At 49.3% G+C, this 21,047-nt stretch overlaps 2 protein-coding genes across 3 annotated transcripts in view; one reads left to right on the top strand and one right to left on the bottom strand.

Annotated features, from left to right (window-relative positions):
- The window catches only part of CD14 (CD14 molecule), a 32,435-nt gene extending 24,438 nt beyond the window's left edge, over positions 1 to 7,997 (top strand). For both annotated transcript variants that reach the window (XM_075601964.1, XM_075601963.1), the window contains exon 3: positions 6,028 to 7,997. In XM_075601964.1, coding sequence (XP_075458079.1) covers positions 6,038 to 7,444 — 1,407 coding nt within the window. In that variant the 5' untranslated portion in view covers positions 6,028 to 6,037 and the 3' untranslated portion in view covers positions 7,445 to 7,997. The remainder of the gene's footprint in view (positions 1 to 6,027) is intronic.
- TMCO6 (transmembrane and coiled-coil domains 6) overlaps positions 1 to 21,047 on the bottom strand; it is a 99,199-nt gene that overhangs the window by 66,472 nt on the left and 11,680 nt on the right. The window lies entirely within an intron of this gene.

The raw sequence follows: 21,047 nt of genomic DNA, 5'->3' as shown, positions 1-21,047 counted from the left end.
TAATGTGGTTCAAAGCTGGGGACCCCCTGTTTCAATTCTATGTAAAAACAAAAAAAAAAAAATAGCAACAACAAAAAAATCACTAGTTTGAACTGCCGCTTTAAAGGGTATTATTTTATTATTTATAAAATATTTTACCAGGAAGTAATACATTGAGAGTTACCTCTCGTTTTCAAGTATGTCCTGGGCACAGAGTTAGGACAAATAATACATGGTTACAAGTACAGTTACATAAATGAACAGGGTATACATTATATACAAGACATTGCATGCACAGTTAAAGAAAATATATATTATGGGCGAATGAAACAGTTACAGACCAGATTAAAATGTGAGACAGCCTTAGATTTGAAAGAACTTAAACTGGTGGTGGATGTGAGAGTCTCTGGTAGGTTGTTCCAGTTTTGGGCTGCACGGTAAGAGAAGGAAGAACGGCCGGATACTTTGTTGAGCCTTGGGACCATGAACAGTCTAGAAATATAACAACTGATAGAAGTCAAATAGCGGAAGGCTTTCACTTTTCTTTCATTCCAATATACGATGAGTCGGAGGGCAGTTATCAATAAAGTGCTAAACCATATATTACAAATAGCATGCTTCTTTGCCAAGTAAAGTTAAGGCTGAAACTTCCTCAGTGCCAGGTGCCTGCATTTTATTACAGGGGAGAATGGGAATCCCAGTTTGTCCGTTTTTGTGCCCAACACTTTTTAAACTGTTATTAAGAAAAAAATTCATGTTAAGGAAAAAAATATTACGTTTTTTTTATGTGTATTCTGGGTGTGGGTGGGGAGTTTTCCTTCAGCAAAATTGCATTTTTTTCATCAGAGTTCAGTCAACATGATGATTAAACGAATGAAATAAGTTCTCCATCACATACATGAATTTCCCTTTAGTTGGAGGTTTTCTAATTGAGCATTTTAAGTGCATATTTATTTAGTCTTTGTTGTCCTTAATTAACTAACCAGTCGGTCACAGTTGCTTAAAGAAGTAGTAATTCGTTGTCTGATTGCAAAGAAATTTTAAGTTTATAGGCATTGTATAGATGTCATTTTAGAAACGTTATTGCTCTAAAACCATCAAGGGAAGAGTCTTTATTGAAATAAATACCTTTTTGTGTATTAAGTTAAATTTAAACATTTGTGTATGTGTATATATATATATATATAATCAGTGTTCGACAAACCTATACATTTGCTCGCCCCGGGCGAGTGGATTTAACATCGTGGCGAGCTCCTATTGGCCCAAGCAGCACACGTTTGGTACTAGGTGGCGAGTAGATTTTTTTGTTCGGCGAGTAGATTTTTTGGTGATTTGACGACCACTGTATATAATTATAATAATTGTTTGTTCTTGTATAGCGCTGCTAGTTTTACGTAGCGCTTTACAGAGACATTTTACAGACACAGTCTCTGCCCCTTAGAGCTTACAATTTATGTTTTTGGTGCCTGAGGCACAGGGAGATAAAGTGACTTGCCCAATGTTCACCTGCTTCAAACTCAGGGCCACTCAGCGTCTTTACTCACTGAGCTGCTCCTATGCATCGTGATGTCTGCATCACGTTGCAGTATCTTTTAGTTCCAGATTAAGGCAGGAAACTCTGTAACTCTTTACACAGGGTTTATTTACAGGGGTTAAATAATACAATAACAGGCCCACCGTCCTTTTAGTGCAAAACAAATCATAAAAGAAACACCTATTCCTTCATGGAGACTGACTAAACAGCAGCTCCCTATCTATCCATCTGGGTAGCTATTCTACTTCCAGGTTTAGCACCAATAACTACAGTCACATATAGAAGAGTTCTTATCTTTGAGGTGCTGGGGAATCCCTCCCAGGGCTCCAGGTAACTTCCTCTGGCCCTGCAACAGCTTCACTCCCCATGCAAGGTTGGAACGTTAGTTCCTGGTGACAGGCTGTGTCCCGCAGCTTTGTGGGGAGCTTGACCCCACGAGACTCTAGGGTATCCCTCTTTGTAGCTCCAAGGTGCTGGGCAGGACATCCCTGCTTCAGAACAGTCTCGTGTCCTTCCTTCGTTCTGGGATTACAACCCAGGCAGTCCCACCAAGCTCTGCAACCAAGAGGCCTAAGGGTCTGTGCCAGCCAGCTCTTCCTGGCTGTGGAGAACTCTCTCCACCCCCCTCCTCTTGGGAAAAGCTGTCTCTCTCTCCCTCTCTCTGGGGAAAGCAATCTCTCTGTCTTTTACACTCCTGCTCACTCAGGAGACCAGGCTGATTAGCTGCACCTGTGGCTAGGTTCTCCAGGGGAGATTAACTGCTTGCATGCTGAGATCTGCACTATTCCAGCACCTAGAGATAGTGATTGTATCACAGTATGTATATAAATAAGGTAATGGAACTCCAGGTTTGTAAATGAAAAAAAAGCTGTGTGTGCTGAGCACGCGCATAGTAAGTGAAACTTCTTTGACTTTTGTCACAGAAATTGTATTTGTGTTGGTGATGTTTTAATTAAAAATCAAAATACAATTTCAGTTACAAAACGCAAATAAATTTGACTTAGAATGCGCGTGCTCGGCACACATCCCATGTATTAGCTATTTGCACTAAGTGTGAATTCCTTGTGTGTATGTGTGTCAGTGTGTGTGTATGTCAGTCAGTCAGTCAGTCAGTGTGTGTGTGTGTATGTCAGTCAGTCAGTCAGTGTGTGTGTCAGTCAGTGTGTGTGTGTGTGTGTGTGTGTGTGTGTCAGTCAGTGTGTGTGTATGTGTGTCAGTCAGTGTGTATGTGTATTTGTGTCAGTGTGTATGTGTAAGTCAGTGTGTGTGTCAGTCAGTGTGTGTGGGGGTGTGGGTGGGTCAGAGTGTGCGGGGGTGTGTGGGTGAGTCAGTCAGTGTGCGGGGAGGGGTGGGTGAGTCAGTCAGTGTGCGGGGAGGGGTGGGTCAGTCAGTCAGTGTGCGGGGAGGTGTGGGTGGGTCAGTCAGTCAGTGTGCGGGGAGGTGTGGGTGGGTCAGTCAGTCAGTGTGCGGGGAGGTGTGGGTGGGTCAGTCAGTCAGTGTGCGGGGAAGTGTGGGTGGGTGGGTCAGTCAGTCAGTGTGTGGGGAGGTGTGGGTGGGTCAGTCAGACAGTGTGCGGGGAGGTGTGGGTGGGTCAGTCAGACATTGTGCGGGGAGGTGTGGGTGGGTCAGTCAGACAGTGTGCGGGGAGGTGTGGGTGGGTCAGTCAGACAGTGTGCGGGGAGGTGTGGGTGGGTCAATCAGTCAGTGGGGGTGTGTGGGTCAGTCAGTGTGGGGGGGTGTGGGTGGGTCAGTCAGTGTGTGGGGGGGGTGTGGGTGGGTCAGTCAGTGTGTGGGGGGGGTGGGTGGGTCAGTCAGTGTGTGGGGGGGGTGGGTGGGTCAGTCAGTGTGTGTGGGTGGGTGGGTCAGTCAGTGTGTGTGGGGGGGTGTGGGTGGGTCAGTCAGTGTGTGGGGGGGGGTGGGTCAGTCAGTGTGTGGGGGGCGGGTGGGTCAGTCAGTGTGTGGGGGGAGTGGGTCAGTCAGTGTGTGTGGGGGGGGGTGGGTCAGTCAGTGTGTGGGGGGGGGGGTTGGGGGGTCAGTCAGTGTGTGGGGGGGTGGGTGGGTCAGTCAGTGTGTGGGGGGAGTGGGGGGGGTCAGTCAGTGTGTGGGGGGGGTGGGTGGGTGGGTCAGTCAGTGTGTGGGGGGGGTGGGTGGGTCAGTCAGTGTGTGGAGGGGGGGGTGGGTGGGTCAGTCAGTGTGTGGGGGGGTCAGTCAGTGTGTGGGGGTGTGTGTCAGTGTGTGGGGGTGTGTGTCAGTCAGTGTGTGTGTGTGTGTATGTGAGTCAGTGTGTGTGTATGTGAGTCAGTATGTGTGTATGTGTCAGTGTGTATGTATGTGTGTGTGTGTGTGTCCTGCCCCCCTCTCTCCTGACTCTCCCCAGCACACTTGTCCTCCCCCCAGCACACTTGTCCTCCCCCCAGCACACTTGTCCTCCCCCCAGCACCCTTATCCTTTCCCTGCACCCAGACCCTTTCAGCATTCCGCCCCCCCCCCCCATTCCTACCAGATCGCGGCACAGAGGAGATGGAGGCAGTGTCGGCGGGGGGAGAGGGAGAAGCGCGTCATAGTCAGCTAGAGCCAAGTCGGAGGCTTCTGATGGTGCTGTGGGGGACGTGGGGGACGCAGCGCACTCATCACCCCCCTCCTCCCCCCCCCCGTTACCGGAGCAGTTCTATGCCTCGGCCGGGGCATGCACCGAAAGGAGAGGCCGCAGGAGATCAGTGCCTGCATAGAGCCCCGGGGAGCAGTGTGGGCTTCAGTGTCCCTGTGAGGAGAGTCATGGCATCTCGAGCGTCGCCATGACTACCGGGCATGCGCAGCATATCAATGGGCGGGGAACGGGCGGGAAATCAGCGTCGCCGTCACAACTGCGCATGCGCGGCATGGCAGCAGCCGTTAGGAGCGGCGGCTATCGCCACCGCATATGTCACGATGTGTGTGGGGGGGGTCTCGGAGGGGGGAGGGAGCGAATAGGAGCGGCGCCGGCGGCTATCGCCGCCGCCGCATCTGATTTGTGGAGCGGGTGTGATGTCAGTGTTGGGGTCGGGCTGAGCCAGAACACAGCCCGGCCTCAACTGCCAGCACTGACGTCACATCCGTTTCATTTCTGTCTCCACAATTCTTTTTTGCCCCATCACGAATGAAGGTGCCACTAAGGAAGTTTCACTTCAAAAAGGGGTTGTATTCTTAACCCCCTGGTACCATCAACAATCGACCATTATACACAACACACAAGTTAATGGCATCGAAACCATGTGCATTATAACCTATATGAATAGTCTTTACGGTAAAGAATGAGGATGTTTGGATATTCCTCCTGAAACTGAACATGCAGCGTCTTTGATGCTGCGTTGCCATGGCGATGCATCGCCAGCAGCCGCCGGAGATGAGGTAAGGGACTTACAAGGCCTCGTGCACTACCTCGGCATTGAATTTAAATGTTGTGAGGAAGAGCACGGGGCCTCTGTAAGCACTGCGCTCCCCCCAGAGAATCTCACGCCACCCAGTTTGCTCAACCCTGCCTAATACAATGTGCTATGAAGCTGCTTTTCATACCTGGACAAGAGTTCAACTCTATTTAAATAAACCAGCCACAATATATTGAGTAGGGGGCTAAGTAAGGACTCACCTAAAATGATTGCTGTGAGCTTGAGGGTTTATACAAAATGTTCTCATCAGGTTTATCTACTATAGGTGTTTCTCAACCAGGGTGGCGTGGAACCAGGGCCAGCCTTAACTCTTGCTGGGCCCAACGGGGCATGTTGGCAGCAGGCCCCTCCTCCAGCCATGTTGCGACATCTTTATCTCACGGAGGTATATGACGTCATGTTGTCATGACAATCTTTCGTCATGTGACGTCAGGTCGCCATGACAATGCAATGCTGCTGGAGGAGGGGTGACGCTGCCGCTCCGGAGAAGGTAAGACTCCCCATTACACCCACCTACACACACGCAACGCATGCACACATGTATCTACCTTGGGGTGAACAGTGGAGCAGTGATCCTGCGTCTCCGGGGAGTCCCTAGCTACCTGCTCCAGCTCTCCCCTCTCCTGAGGCAGAAGTTGGATCTCGACGCCGACAGGAGGAGGGAGAGGAGGGAGCTTGGGGGGAGGACTTTGTGTGGGGAGGAAAGTGTGATGGATTTGTGTGGGGAAGGGGAGGGAGGTTAGTGTGAAGTGGGTAGGTGCTTTTAAAAAGGAGGGTGTGTGTGTTGTGTGTGAGGAGAAGATGAGTCAAGTCTGAAGAGTAGGGGTGCTCTGAGATTTAAAAAAAACCTTTTGGAGTGCTCCTTCTCAAAAAAGGTTGTGAACCACTGGTGCACTTTATGTTGGTTGTCGCTGAATTAAGTTTCATTTGAGCAAGAAAAATATATTTTGATGGGCTCCAAATGTATACTCTGTATCAATATACACAGCGGCATGTTAATTTGAATCCTCCATTGAAATATATATTTTGACATTAGATACATTACATTGAATGAGTAAAGTAATTGAAACAATTCTTGCTTTTTTCCAGATCTTTACTCATGATGAAGATCAACCATTCATTCGCGTTTCTTCTGCTCATTACTCAGATGATGCCCTGGGCAGATGGAGATTGTTCCTTTGATAAAATCCTCAGACGATGTTCTTGCTCACTTTTAGATCTGACCAACATCATGAGCATTGTGTCTTGTATTCAAGCAACTAGTTTTGAGTTTCAAGGAGGAAGTTTTGTAGATGCTGAAGATTATGTTGCATACAACGTGGAGATGGAGCAAGTGCTAGCCATGATAACGTTCCCATTGACCAATGTCATCTTTGCAAATGTGGTGCTATCCGAAGAATTTGTGTCTACCTTCATAAAATGGGTGTACCGGATTCAAATCAAAGAGCTTATATTTGAGAACACCACCTTTGTTGGCAAATCTAATTGGCAATACATGAGTGGAAGATCCCCCCATATATCAGCTTTACAGTTCATCAATGTGTCTTCATACCCTTTAACTGACAGAGCTTCTGATTTCACTAACCTTGGTAACTGGATGTCTAAACTGAAAGAATTAACTCTGATGAAGTCTCATTTAACCAGCATAACCTGTAACATCAGTCTTCACTTCAAAACATTGTCCTCTTTAGATTTATCAGAAAATCTTCTGCAGGATGACAGCCTTTCTACGTCATTTTGCAATGGTGTTTTCCCCAACCTCAAGACATTAAAACTCCGGCACAACAGTTTAGTTAATTTTGAGAAAGTTTGTCATATCCTAAACAAACATAATCAATTAAAACACTTAGATCTCAGCCAGAATAACTTCTCCTATGCGTCAACTTCTCTTTGTGGGTGGCAACCATCTTTGGTTCTCTTAAATCTGTCTGATACTGCATTGGAACAATTGGACAACATTATTCCTCAGAACTGTGAAGTATTGGATTTAAGCTACAACAGGCTCAACGCCTTGAACATCTCATTACCCAATCTAAAGGAGATCTACCTGTCTCACAATAAGTTCCTCACCATTCCCCCTATGGACAACCTCCCTCTTTTACAAGTCCTCACTGTAGATGGGAATCCAATTAAAACCCTACAGAGAGGGCAGCTACAATACTTTAAGCACCTGAACAGTTTCAGGGCAGATAATAACCCTTACACTTGTTCGTGTTCGCTTGTCCATGAAATTAAAGAAATTACGGAATCTGGTTTGACAGTTCATCAATGGCCAGAGGGATACATGTGCGAATCTCCCCCATTGCTTAGGGGTAAACTAGTTAGTGAAGTCAACCTTTCATTTTTTGAGTGCCACAAACCATTACTAACAGTGGTGATCTGTCTCGTAATATTACTAGTGTGTGTTGGTGGGGTAATTTGCTTTGTTAAGATTCATCGAAGCACCAAAGCAAGATCTCAGCATTTGGAGCCAGGAAACATAAGTAGTGTCCAGTTTCAATCGTGAGTTTCCTTTGGGACTTGGAGAAGACATCTTGATATCACCCTATGAGTTGGAGGAGCTATATATTACTATACTATTACAATACCTTTCTACAGAACAGTCACTGAAGAAAAATGTACTACTCTATTTAAAGCCTCAACCCCCATTTGATGTTAAAATGTATCTTTCTGTTGAACTTTAAAGCAGTAATCCCCTCCAGAAGTGTACAGTATATAAGCTTAACTCATATAATGTTAGCATTGTGTCCCTGCTGTTTTAAAAAAAATTAATACATTTTAGCGTTAAAAATCTTGGTTATTAAAAAACAAATCTGTCATCTGAGGTTACCATTGAGCGGTGGGGTGAGCTCCGTTTTGACCTCACTTAATTAAAATGCTTATATCTCGTGAACGGAGAGGCGGATTTTAAAAATAAAAACAGTGTCTGAATGGGCCAGGAGAGGTCTCTTGAAGTAAGTAAAAGATGAGAAAAACATGGTGGTCAGTGTGTACTACTGCTTTAAAGATACTGTCTGTGAGATTGTGACTTGAAAAATAAATGTCTTTATTATTCCCACTGCAGGCCTCTGTGTCAGTGAGAGGGTGATTATTGCCTTTCAACAAACTTTTGTATGCCCCTTGCACCGATGGTTTAATGCTGTAGCGTTTGTGCAAATCGCTACCATTGCCTCCACGGGATATAAAGCTGGGTTTGGTTTCCTTTTGCTGTAATGTGTATAACATGAGAATTAGAAATACATGTAAAACAGAGTGCTTAAACTTTTTGGAAGTATTGCACCATTAATTGTCAGTAAAATACATTTTAATGCTGCATTCTTACTTTGCTGTTGATATGTTATGGCTTTTGTAGATCACAAATGTACCCATTGGGGGCGGGGGGGGGGGTCTATAACCAGTGAAAAAACAGTACCATAGTTATATTACATGATTATGAGCAGTGGCTAACTTACATTTCTGTCACCTGTAGGCTTAGGGGCGGCGCTCTGTCCTAGCGTATTGACGTCATGACGTCACGGCATCATGTGACGCTGGCAACGGGGCGTCATGTGACGTTGCAGTGTCATTTGACGTCCGGGCGCCATGATGATGCAATGCTACAGGAGGGGGCCGCTCTGGAAAAGGTAAGGCTTTCTCTCTCTCACACACATTTTTTCCCCAAAATGTCCGCCCCCCCAAAAAATTGCCTCTCTAGGCAGTAGCCTACTCAGTCTAATGGGAAAACCACCACTGATTATGAGTCTAGTAATCGCTCATAAGTTACTAACCAGACTGCAACATGGCTGTTTTAGTGAATGAGACATACTGGGGGAGAAGTATCAACGTGAAGAAAGTGTGTTTAGAAGTTTGTATTGACGCATTGCTGGTACCGCAAATAGCAGATAAGAAATTGTTGCTCAGAGATGCAGAGTTTGATACTTCTCAATGGATTAGAAGCAAAAGGTGACGCTTTGTGTTCATTTGCATGCCATTTCCCAGAATCCCTGGCGGCAGTGAAAGCATTGTATGCTAAGAGATGATGGACAAAGACAGGGTTGCCGACCTGTCTGAGACATGATTGTTCTCACAAGTGATATTTTTCTTTGCTATTCTTCTCATTATATAATCTGTGTGGCTTGTCTCTCCTCCCGAATCATAGACTGACGCAACCGGAGCAAAACTTGGAGCAAAGACCTTGATACATTGACGCAAGATGAAAATGGCACAACGTGCTTCAATTCTGTTTCTAATTTGACTAGATAAATCACCAGTAAAGCGGCAGTTTTTAAAATGTAACTTTCATTTGTTTTGGGGTGGTTCCCTGGAAATTATCCCAGGTCCCCTGAGTTCCAGGTGAACCCCAGTTCCCTTACGAGAAGCATTATGTTTTGTTGTTTTCTAAAAAAAAAAAAAAAAAAAAAAAAAAACATAGCCGCCAGAGCCACCTGATGATATTTTAATTGACCAATGGAGTGAGCCATTACATTGTGGCTATTTTTTGCACATATATTTGCTGGCTGCCAGACCGCAGGAGGGGGATTGGGGGGAAGGGGGAGTCCCTAGACGTCCCTAGAGTCCCTAGACTCTGGAGCAGCTCCAGATACCCTCTGGTAAAGGGGACTGTAGGAGACATGTGCAGAGGTATAACCAGGAAGACCCTATTAAAGGGACAATAGACGTCGGCTTTTATTTAGCCCGAGGCTTTAAACCAGGGGTCGCAAACTCAAATGCCTACAGGGGCCGGGGCAGATAACGTAAATGAGTGAAGCAGGCCGGGTGTAAGAGAAATCAAGTGCCAGAAATATAATCAAACTTTCTTTATTTTTACTGAACAATGGTGTACTATAAGCACATAACATTATATAACAATTTATGATATTGGAGATGATATTTTACATTCGAAATTGAAAAAATACAAATAGAAATATTGAATGGATTAAATTATTTGGTAATTCGTTACGCCTTTGGTTTGGAACCGGAAACCTGACACCTTTTCTTCTGCACCAAGATGTCAGTGTCGGGTCTTGTATTTCGCATACAAGAATATGTGCAGTACGGAATTCAGCCTTGAATCCTTTAACTGGGAGGGGTATTTAGATTTATTCAGTTTCATTACGTAGGTACTTCCGAACATGGATTGAATCTCTGCACAATGGTTTGTATATTTAGGGTAACTACTCCCGGGATATTTGTAGAATTCTGGTATTCCAACGTCGTCATATTTCGTTTTCAGTACCGTATTGCTCTGCAGTTCAATAACTTCCATTTGTAGCTCTTCATTCACACTATCAATATTAATTGAGAAAGGCGAACTGAACAATGTTAGTTCATTTTCATAAAGTTTGAAATCGGAGAACCTTTTTTTAAATTCGGTCTTCAACTCCACAATTTTGGGCATGTAATGAAGGTTCAGGCCATCACTTTCATCTCTGGAAACCGATTTCAGTGTAGGAAAGTGGGCTAGATTATCCCTTGCCAAATGAGTTTCCCAAAGACACAATTTCACTAGGAATGAGCAAATCGAATCATACATTTGTGTAACTACTTGTGAATGACCTTGCAGAGAAATATTCAAAGTGTTTAGATGAGTTGTAATGTCAACCAAAAAGGCCAAGTCTTTGATCCAATCTTCGCTGGTGAGCTGGGGCGGGGATTTTCCTTTGGGTGACATGAACAAGTCGATTTCTTTGAATAGTTCAAAAAAATCTCTTCAGTACCATGCCACGACTAAGCCACCTAACTTAGTGTAGTATAGCACAGGGTTGTGCAAAGTGGGGGGCACGCCCCCCAGGGGGGACAGGAGAATTTCCAGGGGGGGCGCGGTGGCTACAGAGGTCCCACGCTCTCCCCCAAGGCATTTAAATTAAATGCCTGGGGGAACGTGCGATGCCTCTGCTGCTTCTACCTTAGCTTCGGCGACACGTCGCCATGGTAACCGGCGTCAAATGATGCTTCGGGGTCACGTGAAGTCACGTTGCCATGGCAAGCTCATTTGACACCGGAGCCAAGGAGGAGTGGGGGCGCGAGCCAGGAAGTAAGCAGGCGGCGGGGGAGGGGGGGTAGCAAGTTAAAAACTTTGCGCACCCCTGGTATTGCAGACTACTGTATTGTGCATCCAATTCACCAAGCAAAACATTGAACTGTCTGTAGTTCAAGGCACGGGAGTGTATCCAGTTCACGGTGTTAATTATTGAATTTTTAACTTTTTAGTATTAAGCGATTCCTGATGAATGATGCAGTGAATGGACTTAAGTTCCGTGTGTGACGGTGTACATGTAACTGCTTTTAATAAAGGTCAAGCCCGCCATTATCTCTAACTGTCAATAATACCTTTACATTTTGTTATAACTACAGTATCTATGTACTATACAGCCTTTTCCCAGCACTTCAGGGGTGCATTTTGTGTTCAGGAGAAATGTTGCAAAGTTGTCTGTGACCTTTCCAAGTAACTCTTTTTATGTTACTCTTTTAATGTTACACTTTTAACGTTGCAGTTGCAGTTCAACCCACCAATCAGAGGCTGGCAAGCACATAGCAATGTTCCTCCCTAAATGTAGCCATGCTGTGCCATTGGGTATAAAAGGTGGGGAGGGAAGCCACTGTTTTAGACTCATTCTCAGGCTAAGTTTTGTTCCAGTGCTGGTGCCAGGCCTGGAATCCAGCTACAGAAGACACTACGTGGGAGAAGAACAGGGTAAATCTCAGACCTAGTCCTGCAGGGTATTCCCCAGTTATCCCAGTGGGTCAATGTGTGTTGTATGTCTGTACAGTTGTGGATCAATTTGATCAACTCTGTTGTTCTGTCTGGCGCATTGATCCCTGGTGTGATTGTCCTTGTCTCCCGTGACACCGTGTCCTTGCAAAACGTTGCCACCTTTGATTTAAGTTCTTAACAAGTCCAATGCTAACATCGCAGAAGCACCGTCTGTTGTCACGCTTACTAATTTTGACCAGTCTACATTAAACTTTTCAGACTTTTCTCAGCGCACAAAAGAAGTACTTTCCTGATGTTGTGCCTGTCATGGACAACATGCCCCCAAAGTTCTTTGGTCACATCAAAATTCTCATCCACACCACACCACACCACAAATAAATATAGCTAACTGGGCTGCACTATTTATTTCTGTACAGGCAGTCCTAGTTTTACAACGCTTTGCTTTACAACGCATGGCTTATCCAACGCTATGCAATGCATACCTATATTCATTTTTACAACGCCAAAACGGCTTATCCAACGCTCTTACGACGCTTTGCAACGTTGTTTATGTGTACGTGTGTAATATACACATAAACAACGTTGCAAAGCATCGTAAGAGCGTATATATATATATATATATATATATTACTATATAATCTATTATTTATTATGTTATATTGTATATATAATACAGTATATCTACTATATATTTCTGAAAGTGTTCTATGTGTCCGTGTCTGTATGTGTCTCCCTGTGTCCCTCCCTGTGTCCCTAGCGGCAATCCCATTGGACCTGCCTCAGGCCAATGACATTGCTCCCTTGGCCCACCCGCCCCCGCACACCTCACACCACTGCCTCAGGCCAATGAGATTGCTCCCTTGGCCCCACACCCGCCCCCGCACACCTCTCATTGGCCTGCGCCCAACACACCAAACACACCAACACCACTGACACACTCTCCCAGCCCTCACTGACCTTTGGGAATGCTTCACAGCACCTAAACCTCAGTTCTCTGGGAGATTTGGTAACGCTTCACAGCACCTAACCCTCAGTTCTCTGGGAGATTTGGTAACGCTTCACAGCACCTAACCCTCAGTTCTCTGGGAGATTTGGTAACGCTTCACAGCACCTAACCCTCAGTTCTCTGGGAGATTTGGTAACGCTTCACAGCACCTAACCCTCAGTTCTCTGGGAGATTTGGTAACGCTTCACAGCACCTAACCCTCAGTTCTCTGGGAGATTTGGTAACGCTTCACAGCACCTAACCCTCAGTTCTCTGGGAGACGACGCTTCACAGCTCTCACCTCTCAACCAAAACAACTGCGGAATCAGGTACAGACTCTTAGCTATATATATATAATTTTCACCACTACTACACTACCCACCCTCACACAACACCGCACGCTCACCCCACCTCCACACAACGCACCATCACGGAACAACACACCACCTGTTAACAACCACCCCCCCACCAATGCACACCACGAAGCACGCCACACCTCTCCCGGTAGGGCCTCACACATCACCTTAACACTCCTGCAACATCAATGCTTCACAATCTAACATAGCACTCATTCCATTCTAAAACACCTCCTCACACATGTCTGCTTTATGCACGACAAAAACCACCTCCAGGGACCACACATCTCGCCTTCACCCTGCTGCGACATCCGTGTTTCAATCTACACAACAAACCCTCCTGGATACCGGCCCCCCACACCCCCCACAAACACTCCCGTCCCACGGATGCCCCCCCCACCCCCCCCAAACACTCCCGTCGGCCGGATGCCCCCCAACCCCCCCCCCAAACACTCCTGTCCCACGGATGCCCCCCCCAACCCCCCCAAACAGTCCCGTCCCACGGATGCCCCCCCCCCCAAAACACTCCCATCCCACGGATGCCCCCCCCCCCAAATACTCCCGTCGCCCGGATTCCCCCCCACAAATAACGCCCGTACACCACAACACCCCACAAACCCTCTCTCACTACCTCCCTTCAGGGCCCGCATCCCAAGCGCGCACGTGGAGCGCCAACAATACATCCACACCAAACCCTCCTGTATACCGCCCGCAACACACTACTAAACTCCCGTCGCCCGGATGCCCCCCCACCCCCCCAAACACCCCCGTCCCACGGATGCCCCCCCCCACCCCCCCAAACACTCCCATCCCACGGATGCCCCCCCCAAATACTCCCGTCGCCCGAATGCCCCCCCACCCCCCCAAACACTCCCATCCCACGGATGCCCCCCCTCCCAAATACTCCCGTCGCCCGGATGCCCCCCCACAAATAACGCCCGTACACCACAACACCCCACAAACCCTCTCTCACTACCTCCCTTCAGGGCCCGCATCCCAAGCGCGCACGTGGAGCGCCAACAATACATCCACACCAAACCCCCCTGTATACCGCCCGCAACACACTACTAAACTCCCGTCGCCCGGATGCCACCCCCCCCCCCCCCAAACACTCCCGTCCCACGGATGCCCCCCCCCCCCAAATACTCCCGTCGCCCGGATGCCCCCCCACAAATAACGCCCATACACCACAACACCCCACAAACCCTCTCTCACTACCTCCCTTCAGGGCCCGCATCCCAAGCGCGCACGTGGAGCGCCAACAATACATCCACACCAAACCCCCCTGTATACCGCCCGCAACACACTACTAAACTCCCGTCGCCCGGATGCCCCCCCACCCCTCCCCCAAACACTCCCGTCCCACGGATGCCCCCCCACCCCTCCCCCAAACACTCCCGTCCCACGGATGCCCCCCACCCCTCCCCCAAACACTCCCGTCCCACGGATGCCCCCCCAACCCCCCCAAACAGTCACGTCCCACGGATGGCCCCCCCCACCCCCCCCAAACACTCCCGTCCAACGGATGCCCCCTCCACCCCCCCCAAACACTCCCGTTGCCCGGATGCCCCCCCCACCCCCCCAAACACTCCCGTCCCACGGGTACCCACCCAAACAGTCCCGTCCCACGGATGAACCCCCTCTCCCCCCCCCCCCCCAAACACTCCCATCACCCGGATGCCCCCACACAAATAACTCCCGTACACCACAACACCCCACAAACCCTCTCTCACTACCTCCGTTCTGGGCCCTCATCCCAAGCGCGCACGTGGAGCGCCAACAATACATCCACACCAAACCCTCCTGTATACCGCCCGCACCACACTACTAAACTCCCGTTGCCCGGATGCCCCCCCACCCCCCCCAAACACTCCCGTTGCCCGGATGCCCCCCCACCCCCCCCAAACACTCCCATCCCACGGATGCCCCCCCAACGCCCCCCAAACACTCCCGTCGCACGGATCCCCCCCCCCTCCCAAACACTCCCGTCGCCCGGATGCCCATCCACCCCCCCCCAAACACTCCCATCCCACGGATGCCCCCCCCACCCCCCCAAACACTCCCGTCGCCCGGATGCCCCCCCACCCCCCCAAACACTCCCATCCCACGGATGCCCCCCCCAAACACTCCCGTCGCACGGATGCCCCCCCCCAAAAAACACTCCCGTCCCACGGATGCCCCCCCCCAAACACTCCCATCACCCGGATGCCCCCCCACAAATAACTCCCATACACCACAACACCCCACAAACCCTCTCTCACTACCTCCGTTCAGGGCCCTCATCCCAAGCGCGCACGTGGAGCGCCAACACTACCTCCCTTCAGGGCCCGCATCCCAAGCGCGCACGTGGAGCGCCAACAATACATCCACACCAAACCCTCCTGTATACCGCCCGCACCACACTAATAAACTCCTGTTGCACGGATGCCCCCCCTCCAACACCCCAAACACTCACGTCCCATGGATGCCCACCCCCTCAAAACACTCCCGTCGCACGGATGACCCCCTACCACCCCACAAACTCCCGTCGCATGGATGCCCCCCACCCCCCCCCCAAACACTCCCGTCGCACGGATGACCCCCCACCACCCCCCAAACACTCCCGTCCCACGGATGCCCCCCCCACCACCCCCCAAACACTCCCGTCGCACGGATGCCCCCCCCAACACCCCCCAAACACTCCAAAATCAACACAATGCACATTACGTGCCCTGGAACACCTCTCCCCTGGAACATGAACCGGCCACACACCAAAACCTGCCCCTAAACACACACACACAACACAAACGCACACACACACACACATACACACACTGACTGACTGCCGCACGCACGCACTGACTGACTGAGGCACACATGCACACACTGACTGTGTGTGTGTGTGCGTCAGTCAGTCTGTGTGTGTGTTTGTGTTTCTGCATCAGACTCACTGACGCGCGCACACACACACACACAGTGACTGACTGACGCACACACAATGACTGACGCACACACACTGCATGAAGCTGTAAAGGGGGACAAACACAGCTGTAAAGGAGGGAGGGGGGGGGACTGGATTGATGTGAATGGGGGACAAACAGAGAGAGGGGGAGGGGAGAGGAGAGAGGAGAGCGAGAAGAGCGGGAACATTACATCCCGGGCAACGCCGGGTCTCTCAGCTAGTACACTATATAATTTATGTGTGTGCTGCATATCTTACTGCCTGCGTAATATATTTGGTGTATTTTAGTGTTAAAAATGCCTTCAAGAACGGAACCTTTCATTTAAACAGTGTTCCTATGGGGAAATGTGTTTCGCTTTACAACATTTCGCTATCCAACACCATTTTGAGTAATGCATTGTGTCGGATAACTGAGGACTACCTGTATTCTCATCAGCTGCAATAGAAAAGGCTACAAATAAAAAAAAAATTCACGCAACTTGTAAGTTCTCAGCCATATCTTCAACACGCTGAGCAACAGTACATATTTCCGGTTAGACATGTATTTGTAAATGCTTGTTTCTGTTCGGGACACATCATTTCTGCTGCGCTCAATAGACGCTGTTTTATAAACTCGCCACCTGTAAAAAGTTTTGATGCCCTAGGAAATGTTTCACTTAATACATCACTGCATTTCACAGCACCATCACTTATTTTATTCACATTCAAAAGCAAACCCTGTTGAAATTTTCAGTCCTTTTTTCAGCTCAGTAAGTTTTACGCATCTTTTCCGTATACCGGTCATAGTTCTTACTACGGTTTGATTCATAAATGCGACTTAAGTTGTATTCTTTCAACACAGACACACTTTCTTTGCATGTTAAACACGTAGGAATATTCTTCACTTCCACAAAGAAATATGCTCTCCCATTTTTTTTTTGGGAATCACTGGAACCTCTCCGTCTATCTTTCTTTTCCCACTTTGATAAAAACACGGTTACAAGAAATATTTAACTTTCCTCTTAACTCTACTTACTGTAACGGGGTTTCCCCCACCCAATCGCAGATCACACGGTGTGGGGGCAGGAAACATACATGGTTACTAATTGTGGTGCATAACCTGTTGGCTCACAGGAGGGCTGAGCTTCCGCCACGGGGAACCTGGGGTAATATTACTGTGGACAACTTACGTATAACGATGCAGCGCCTCCACCTGCGATGGCTCCCACCAGAGGGGGAGTAGTTCCTCGCAGGACAATCAATACTCACACACAAAATATATATATATGGGACTTTACTTATTCCGCAACACAACATATAACCACAACAGTTTGCATAACCTGTGTCCCTTCCTGGAGGAGACACTTACTGCGCCATGCAGGACGCTTACGCTAATTTGCACCACGGCGGGCGCTAACACTTCTAGGCGTCACGGCGGACGCTACCACCTCTAGGCGTCACGGCGGACGCTACCACCTCTAGGCGTCACGGCGGACGCTACCACCTCTAGGCGTCACAGCGGACGCTACCTCCCAAAGAGTGATCCCACCCTGTGTCCAGTAACCCCAACCCAATGTCTCGCACTTCCAAGTCATATACCAATGTGTGTGTGTGACTGCGCAGCCACTATGTCTGGTGATAGGCCTTGTTGGTGCACGTGAGTTGTGGGTTACCTGCCCGGGCTCCAGCCACGGGTGCCGCTATATCACTGGGGTTGGATCCACCGGGATATCCTCCTACGCGTGGGGTGAATTCCAGCGCGGATAATATCACCGTACAGCTCCGCACCGTCTCTACCTTAGTTAGGGTCTGTCTGCTGCCAGTAGGCCGCAGTCACGCTAGCTGGGCCTCCGTGGAGATAGTCCAGCTCCCTCTTAGCAATCCGAGCAATGTCCGTGATACACTCCTAGCAAATATATAATGGGGCAGGGTCCCTAACCTAGGGCCTGTCCCTACAATACTCAGCTAAGATGACTCAGGGCTATCTGGGGCCTAGGGGATTTGCTGGCCTAGTGCAGAGAGTCACAGACCCCTGCACCCTACCTCCTTCCCCTAGCTGCTCCAGTCACCAACTGCTTTTCTCTGTCTGCTTTGTGCTGCCAGACTCACAGCTCTGCATCAGACTACCGCAACAATGTTGCAGACCTCCAGGTGCCTCTTACTGACAGAGGCAGCACAGCAACCGGAACTCACTCTAACAACTCAGCAACAACTAACAACGCGCGCTCGCATACCAGAAGGAGAGGGTGAGTGCGCAAGGGGGGCTAGCATGTCAAGGGGGACCTGGCTACATCCTCCCCCTGGTGAAAAACCCCAACGACCTCGCTTGGGATAAATAACTCAACCCATACATAAATTATATAATAAAAATGCATCAGATCATATAACTTAGCACATGCCCAACTCTAAACAAAATTGCACAATTCCGTGAGCATCACAATCACAGATTGGATCCTGCTCCGAGAACACTGCTGAGCCTCATAATGGGGTGCCCCCATTTGATCGTAGGTGACCCGAGTTGGAGGGTACCAGATGCGTTGGCTCCGTCGGAGTTGTTCTTCTGCGACTCCCTCAGGGGAGTAGTACACATAGTCCTGAGGCTCGGCCTCTTCCCTTGAGGGGAGAATTGTCTCTGTAGGCACAAAGCTCGGGCTCTGTGGGTCCAAAGGCTGGCCTGTGGGTGCCACCTTAGTAGGCGTTGGCCTACGGGGCCCTTTACCCGTAGCTCCTCCGGGAGATGCCCCCATTGCGGGGAAGTCCCTTTGAGAGGGTCCTTCCATAGGATCTTGCAAAGTTTCAGGGTTGGTCTCGTTATCGACAGTCTCTTGACCCAACCCTGATACATCGGGCTCACCGTTGAGCGGTGTGGCCAATATCTCTGTCTCTTCATCTTCCACTTGTGGGATGGGAAGGAGATGATTACGGTGCCATACCTTTACCCGGCCATCAGTGTCTTTGATGCGATAGACCGGGAGGCCAGGCATCTGGGATTCAATTTCATACACTCCATCTCTCCATCGGTCAGCCAATTTGTGTTTTCCCGGGACCCCGAGATTGCGAAGCAACACCGCATCCCCAGGACGGAGTTCCCGATATTTGACCTTATGATCATATCGCCGTTTGTTACCCGCATTCAGCTTAGCGGTGGACTTTTCCGCTTGTTGATAGGCCTGCTGCAAGCTGTCTTTGAGTCGTTGCACATATTTGAAGTGGGTAGCATTATGTACCCCATCCGTTGAGACTCTAAGACGCACATCCACTGGTAACCTCGCCTCTCTCCCAAACATGAGGAAGTATGGGGAGAACCCAGTTGACTCGTGTCTGGTTCAATTGTATGCATGCACCAAGGCTTCCACGTGTCGACTCCACTCCGATTTCTGAGCACTCTGTAGTGTTCCGAGCATATCTAGTAAGGTCCGATTAAAACGCTCGGGTAGCGCATCCCCTTCGGGGTGATACGGGGTCGTTCGGGATTTGGCAATGTTCAGCATTTTGAGCAGTTCCCTGATCAATGTACTCTCGAAATCCCTTCCTTGGTCAGAGTGAAGGCGGTTAGGAAGGCCGTAATGTACAAAGTACTTTTCCCATAATATCTTCGCCACGGTGATGGCTTTCTGGTCTTTAGTAGGGAAGGCTTGAGCATACCGAGTGTAATGGTCGGTGATGACTAGCACGTTGCATATTCCTCGGCTATCAGGCTCAATACACAGAAAGTCCATACACACGAGGTCCATAGGACCAGAACTTTTTAGATGACCCATGGGGGCGGCTCGAGTAGGTAGGGTCTTGCGCTGAATACACCGAGTACAGCGGCGACAGTGGTGTTCAATGCCTTCTCGCATCTTGGGCCAGAAAAAGCGATCTCTGACTAACCCAAAAGTCTTGTCTATACCAAGATGTCCATGATCATCATGTAGGGACTTCAACACCAGGTATTGTAAGTTCTTAGGGAGGACTAGTTGTCTCCTATCCGGGTGGTTGTGGTATTGCACCACCCGATAGAGCAAGCAATTGTCTATTTCAAATTTGTCCCATTCTCGCATGAGCAAGGCCACCAAGTCATTGGGCGTGCGTTTCAGAAGGGCTGGGTTCCTCTTTTCAACGGCGTGCCGGATGATACTAGCAACCGGATCTCGGATTTGGTAGTCTACCAGATCTTTCCACCGGAACACCTTGTCGTGCGTGAGGTGCATCCCTTTTGGGTCGCAGTAGGCGGAGGGGACAGCCTGCGACTGGCATCCCAAGGAATCGGCCACTCGTAATTCGGAGAAGGCCACTTGGTCATTAACTATGGCGGCAGTTTTACACATAGCCCGCACTCCGGGGCCGGGAAGTTCTACCCATTCCTCATCATCTGGGGTAGCGAGTAGTCCTGGCCTTCGGGAGAGGGCGTCCGCCCCAATATTCAATGGTTCCGGCTTATACTTCAAGGAGAAGCTGTAGTTACTGAGGGCAGCCTGCCATCGGTGGCCTGCTGCATCTAATTTGGCCGACGTATTGATGTACGTGAGGGGATTGTTATCCATCCTTACCTCGAAGGTGACACCGTACAGGTAATCGTGGAGCTTCTCGGTGATAGCCCACTTGAGAGCCAGAAACTCCAACTTGTGGACGGGGTATCTCTGCTCACTGAGTGTCAAGCTGCGGCTGATGTAAGCTACAGGCCGCAGACCCTCCGGGTGCTACTGGTGCAGGACGGCGCCTAGTCCATTTAGACTGGCATCCACATGCAGGACGTATGGCTGTTCGGGATCCGCATAAGCAAGTACGGGCGCTTCGGTCAGACACTTCTTCAGTTTCAGGAAGGCCTGCTCACACTCAGAGGTCCATTTGTCACCGAACGGTTGGCGGGCCGATACAGCCTTCTTCCCGGTCTCTGAAGGGTATATTTTCAACAGATTGTTCAGGGGTTTAGCCTTGCTCGAGTACCCTTCCACGAAGCGGCGGTAATATCCACAGAACCCCAGGAAGGATCGCAGCTCTGTGACGTTCTCTGGGCGAGGCCAGTTCACTACGGCCTCTACCTTGGCAGGGTCGGTGGCGATCCCTTTGGCGGACACTATGTGCCCCACGTAGGTCACCGAGGTATGGCAAAATCGGCACTTGTCTAGGGATAATTTCAAACGGTCGATCACCTTAAACAATCGCTCTTCG

Source organism: Ascaphus truei, chromosome 5, assembly GCF_040206685.1.
Source record: "Ascaphus truei isolate aAscTru1 chromosome 5, aAscTru1.hap1, whole genome shotgun sequence".
Classification (NCBI taxonomy): domain Eukaryota; kingdom Metazoa; phylum Chordata; class Amphibia; order Anura; family Ascaphidae; genus Ascaphus; species Ascaphus truei.
Note: the sequence above shows the minus strand (reverse complement) of the source record. Positions and strands in the feature narration are given on the sequence as shown.